Genomic DNA, 6,023 nt, shown 5'->3' with positions numbered 1-6,023 from the left:
CTTAGCCGCTTGAGCCACAGGCACCGAGCCAGCATTCTAGTAATATTAAAGCCAGACCCTGGGGACATGAGCACTCAGGCTGGGTTATGTGGCAGGACCCCAGGGCAATGCTGTTCTAATTTCAAGGAAGTCCTGGCACTTTGGCTTACACCTGTAATCCTAGCACTCTGGGAGGCCAAGGCAGGAGGCTACTTTGATCTCAGAAGTTGGCAACCTAGCTAGGCATTATGGTGGGTGTCTGGAGTCCCAGCTACTTGGGAGGCTGAAGCAAGAGAATTGCCTAAGCCCAAGAGCTGTGATGTCATGGCACTCTACCGAGGGTGACAAAGTGAGACTCTGTCTCTTAAAAAAAAAAAAAAAAGTTGGCAACCAGCCTAAGCAAACGAGGGACCCCCATCTCTATTAAAAATAGAAAAAATTAGCCAGGTGTGATGGTGGGCATCTGTAGTTCCAACTATTTAGGAGGCTGAGGCAGGAGGGTCACTTGAGTTGAAGAGTCTTGAGATTGCTGGCTTGGCACCCATAGCCTTATGTGGTTATGGCACCAGCCACATACACTGAAGTTGGTGTGTTAGAGCATGGCCCAGGCCAGCTAACCAACAATGACAACTGTAACAAAAACTAGCTGGGTGTTGTGGCAGGTGCCTGTTGTCTCAGCTGCTTGGGAGGCTGAGGCAAGAGAATGGCTTGAACCCAAGAGTTTGAGGATGCTGTGAGCTGTGACACCTTGGCACTCTACTGAGGGTGACATTGTGAGACTCTGTCTCAAAAAAAAAAAAAAGAGTTTGAGATTGCTGTGAGCTAGGTTGATGCCACAGCACTCTAGCTTGGACAACAGAGTGAGACTCTATCTCAAAAAATCAATCAATAGGCTCGGCACCTGTAGCTCAAGCAGCTAAGGCACCAGTCACATACACCAGTGCTGGCAAGTTCGAATCCAGCCCAGGCCTGTGGAACAACAATGACAACGACAACCAAAAAATAGCCGGGCATCGTGGCAGGCGCCTGTCGTCCCAGCTACTTGGGAGGCTGAAGCAAGAGAATTGCTTCAGTCCAAGAGTTTGAGGTTGCTATGAGCTGTGATGCCACACCACTCTACCCAGGGCCACAGCTTGAGGCTCTGTCTCAAAAAATCAATCAATCAATATAAATAAAGAACACCTGCAGGAGCTTTTTAAGGAGACACTTGGTGGAGGAGTATGACACAGGAGGGTAGGAAAGTCATGGGGGGTCCAATGAGAGACGGAAAAGTTCAACGGAGATCTTCAGAGTGTGGAGTTCCATTCCTATCTCTGTCATGAATTCGCTGGGTGTCTGACACTCTCAAAATAAAGAACAAGGAGCAGCAGAGAAAGAAAAAAAGATGAAAGTTTTAAGAGACAAACAGAGAGGCTGGGCCTATGGCCCGGGGTGTGCCCTGCAGCTGGGGGGGTGGGGTTGGATGTCCCTGGAGTCAGGGAGCCTCCGGACAGGATGTGAGAGAGGAACTGGGGTCTCCAGTCACGGGAGCAGGAGCCAGCGGGCTGCAGGCGGCAAGGGAACGTGGCCGCGTGAGCAGATCGGGGCGGCGGGGGCAGGGGCTTGGGGTGATTCTCAATCTGAGGGGGGAGAGGCGCTGGGCTGGAGGCCTGGACTCCTGTGTCCGAGGGAGGAAGAAGAGGCAGAGCTGAGATCCGGGAGAGCAATCTCGCCCAATCCAGGTTCTGTAATTAATTAACCAAAAGGAATCAAATTAAGGGGTGAAAGTTCATTGAGGAGAAGGCATTGTTGTCATCCTTGATCTAGCCCCCAAACCTCCTGGAGTTCTGGTCCCCACCGTGCTCGCGGGTGCCCAGGGACGAAGGGGCGGGGCGGGGGTCCCCAGGAATCACGCGCCCCCTCCCGCCCCAGGTCGCCTTCTCAGCATGGGCGTCCCCCTGCCTGGGCGTTGGGCGCTGGCTCTGCTGCTCTTCCTACTGCCCCGGACCCTGCGCTCAGGTGAGGGGCCTTCGCTGCGTGGGCGGGAAGAGAGGCATGGGAAGCAAAATCCACCCACACTTCCTCCTTGGCCCCTTCCCCTTGTTTATCACTTTCTCTTCCTCAGTCTCTGTGTCTAGGATCTACCTGCCCTGGTTATGCTTCTGTCCTCCTGTCACTAGTCTCTGTCCCTCTTTTCCTGGTCTCTGTCCCCTTCCCCCTGTATTTTTATCCCCTCTCTCTGGCTCTCTGTCCCGCTTCTTAGCCTCTGTCTCCCTCTCTCTGGCCTCTGTCTCCTCTCTCTGGTTCTCTGTCCCCCTCTCTCTGGCTTTCTGTCCCCCTCACCCAGGGTCTCTGTTTCCCCTCTCTGTGTCTCTGTCCCCCTCTCTCTGGGTCTCTGACCCCCTCTCTGTGTCTCTGTCCCCCTCTCCTGTGGTCAATCCCCTCCCCCAGGCCAAGCCTTCTCTCTCCCCTGGTGTCTCTCCTGCTACAGTCTAGGTCCTCCCACACCCCTGGCCCAGTGCTCCCTTCACTGTGTCTCTGTCTGCAGAAAGTCACCTCTCCCTCCTTTACCACCTCACCGCTGTGTCCAAGCCTGCCCCAGGGACTCCTGCCTTCTGGGTGTCAGGCTGGCTGGGCCCCCAGCAGTACCTGAGCTACAGTAACCTGAGGGCCCAGGCTGAGCCATGTGGAGCATGGGTCTGGGAAAATCAGGTGTCCTGGTACTGGGAGAGAGAGACTGCGGACCTGAGGATCAAGGAGAAGCTCTTTCTGGAAGCTTTCAAAGCCCTGGAAGGAACAGGTGAGGCTCTGACTCCTGGGCGTGCAGGAGGAAGGCTGGGTCCTTGCTGTTGGGCCCCCGCTGACCTGTGTGTGTGGGCACCAGGTCCCTACACCCTGCAGGGCCTGCTGGGCTGCAAACTGGGCCCTGACAATGCGTCGGTGCCCACCGCCAAGTTTGCCTTGAATGGGGAGGAGTTCATGTCATTCGACCTCAAGAAGGGCACCTGGAACGGGGACTGGCCTGAGGCCCAGGCCATCAGTCAGCAGTGGATGCAGCAGGCCGAAGCAGCCAGCAAGGAGATGACCTTCCTCCTCTACTCCTGCCCCCAGCGCCTGCAGGGGCACCTGGAGAGGGGCCGCGGGAACCTGGAGTGGAAGGGTGAGCTATCTCCCTCACCTCTAGCTTATGCCATCCTCTCTGTCCCAGTGGCCTGGCCCGAACTGGTCCCCTCCCAGGACCCTCACTCCAGCCTCCCCCTGCAGCTTGTCCCTATGCATTCCTTGTGAGAGGTCTCTCTACACCCAGTGCTTTCTACCCTGCCCATGCTCACCCCTGCTCCCATTACCCACCCCCACCAAGTCCGGAATTCCTTGCCTTAAAATCCTTAGACATGCCTCCAGCTGCACTTGTCTCCACCTGCCCAGCAGAGTCTACACTCCAGCCCCACACATGGCACTAGCAATGTCCTACCTCTCCACTTTTCTGAGAGCACCCTCCCCACATCTTCCTGTCCTCCTTATTCTTCAAGGTCCAGGCTGCACATCACCTCCACCAGGAAGTCTCCCCTCAGCTTTGTAGGTGGAGTCTGCTGTTTCCTTCCTGGAAGTCCCCAAACCCCATTCATTCCACAAAGGTTGACCAGGCATTCTTGGTGGGTGTGGAGCGCCGTTCTGGACACTGGGCAAGAAGGGTGGGACCCATTCCACCCTCCTGAAGCTCCCAGGCTGCTGGAAAAGATAGGTGTTGTTGGGGAGTTGCACAAACATTCAGCTGGAGTGCCACAAAGAAGTTGGGACTCAAATGAGGTAGTTCTTCTTTTATTTTTTCCTTCATTTTAATTAATTGTAGAAAATTTCAAAGCACACCTAAGTAGAGAGAATAGTATAACAAGCCCCCCCCATGTAAGCCCATTGCAGTGTCTTAATAATCACCAACTCCTGATCGTTTCCATTTCACCTACTTCCTACCCTCTTCCCACCCCACCTCAGATTCATCTGAAACATCTCAGACATTAGAGCATTTCATGTAGAAATAGTTCAGTATGTAACTCTAGTAGGTGAGGGCACTTTAAAAAAATGATAGCTAAACCATTATCACACCAACGGGTAATTAACTCCAGATCCATAATGTCAGCAGTGTCCTGTTTCTGTTCACTTTACCCTGATTATAAATGTTTTCTGAAGTATGAATCAGGATCCAGTTGAGGTCCAAACATTTCAATGAGTCTCTCTGTCTTTTATTGATTGTGGAGTTTTAAGAGTTATTCGTCTATTTTGGATCCCAATCCTTTCTTTATTGCACAGGTGTTTTGCAAATATTTCCTCCAGTCTCTGGCTTGTTATTTCTTTCTTTCTTTCTTTCTTTTTCTGAGACAGAGTCTCACTATGTTGCCTTTAGTAGAGTGCTGTCATAGCTCACAGCAACCTCAAACTCTTGGGTTCAAGAGATCCTCATGCCTCAGCCTCCCAAGTACCTGGGACTATAGGTGCCCGCTACCACACTCAATTAGTTTTTCTATTTTTAGTAGAGGTGGAGGTCTCTCTCTCTCTCCTTTTTTTTTTTTTTTTTTTTAGAGACAGTCTTACTTTATCACCCTTGGTAGAGTGCAGTAGCATCACAGCTCACAGCAACCTCCAGCTCATGGATTTAGGTGATTCTCTTACTTCAACCTCCCAAGTAGCTGGGACCACAGGCACCCGCCACAACACCCAGTTATTTTTTTGTTGCAGTTTGGCCAGGGCTGGGTTTGAACCCACCACCCATATGGGGCCGGCACCTTACTCACTGAGCCACAGGCATTGTCCGGTCTCAAATTCTTGAGCTCAGGTGATCCACCAGCCTCAGCCTGCCAGAGGGCTAGGATTATAGATGTGAGCCACTGAACCCAGCCTAATTTTATTTTTTTGCCAGACAGGCTGAGACTTTGCAATTTTCATTCCTTTAGTGGTGTCTTTCACAAAGCAGAAATTTTGAACTTTAATGATGTCCAGCTTACCAGTTTTTTCTTTCATGGATTGTGCTTCTGTGTTATATCTCAGAAGTCATTACCAAACCCAAGATCACCTTCAGGCGTCCTCAAACTATAGCCTGCAGGCCACATGCAGCCCGCCTAGTACATTTATCCGGCCCGCTGGGTGTTTTTGCCACCTCTGTCTGTCCTGCTTAGCAGCCAACTCGTCCTGCCAACGGTCTGAGGAACAGTGAACTGGCCCCATGTTTAAAAAGTTTGAGGACCCCTGAGTCCTAGATCTTCTCCTGTGTTTCTCTAGGAGTCTTATAGTTTCGCGTTTTACGTTTAGGTCTATGATCCATTTTGAATTAATTTGAATTAATCTTTGTGATCTCAAATGTCTGTTATTTTGTAGGTTTCCCAGTCTCTTTCCTTCCTCCATAATTGTGCTTTGAAGGAAGTTAGTTGTTTGTCCTACTCATTTTCCCCTAGGCTGGATTTTGCTGTTTGCATCCTGTGATGTTGCTCGACATAGTCCTCTTTCTGTGGTGCTGTAAAATAATAGCTGGATCTAGGAGCTTGATTCCATTCTAGTTCAATTTTTATGGCAAGAAAATTTCATGGGTGGTTGGTGTGTATGTCCAGGCACAGAAGCGCCAAGTACCTGCCTGTCTCTGTGACGTTCTGCAGGAGTTGTCGGGCTCAGGAGTTGTTATGAAGTTGTTTGTCAGGTTTTCTCCTAATGGTTTTGGTGGCCATCAGCGGCCATTGTGATTGTTTATTTCATTAGGAGCTACACAGGCTGGCATATTAATCACCTAGGGCTTCTGTGGTATGGGATATAGACTGAGTGGCTTAAACAACAGATGTTTACTTTCTCACAATTCATAAGGCTGGAAGTTCCAGATCAAAGAGTCAACAGGTTAGTTTCTTCTGAGGCCTCTGTCTTTGCCCCGCAGGTTGCTGCTTCTTCCTATATCCCCACATGGTCTTCCTCTATGCATGTCTTGTGTCCTAATCTCTTCTTATAAGGATACCAGTCACATTGCATGAGGCCTCACTCATATAACCTTATTTTGCCCTAATTACCTTTTTCTTTTCTTTCTTTCTTTT

At 50.7% G+C, this 6,023-nt stretch overlaps 1 protein-coding gene across 2 annotated transcripts in view; it reads left to right on the top strand.

Annotated features, from left to right (window-relative positions):
• Positions 1-1,465: 1,465 nt before the first annotated feature.
• The window catches only part of FCGRT (Fc fragment of IgG receptor and transporter), an 18,399-nt gene continuing 13,841 nt past the window's right edge, over positions 1,466-6,023 (top strand). Inside the window, exons 1-4 of one of the 2 annotated variants that reach the window (XM_003801484.3) lie at positions 1,466-1,550; positions 1,891-1,977; positions 2,507-2,758; positions 2,843-3,118. In XM_003801484.3, coding sequence (XP_003801532.1) covers positions 1,905-1,977; positions 2,507-2,758; positions 2,843-3,118 — 601 coding nt within the window. In that variant the 5' untranslated portion in view covers positions 1,466-1,550; positions 1,891-1,904. Of the gene's footprint in view, positions 1,551-1,631; positions 1,701-1,890; positions 1,978-2,506; positions 2,759-2,842; positions 3,119-6,023 lie in introns of those variants that run through there. The other variant, XM_023507868.1, reaches the window with a different exon arrangement.

This window comes from Otolemur garnettii, unplaced genomic scaffold, assembly GCF_000181295.1.
Source record: "Otolemur garnettii isolate 467f Iridium unplaced genomic scaffold, OtoGar3 scaffold00211, whole genome shotgun sequence".
NCBI lineage: Eukaryota > Metazoa > Chordata > Mammalia > Primates > Galagidae > Otolemur > Otolemur garnettii.
Note: the sequence above shows the minus strand (reverse complement) of the source record. Positions and strands in the feature narration are given on the sequence as shown.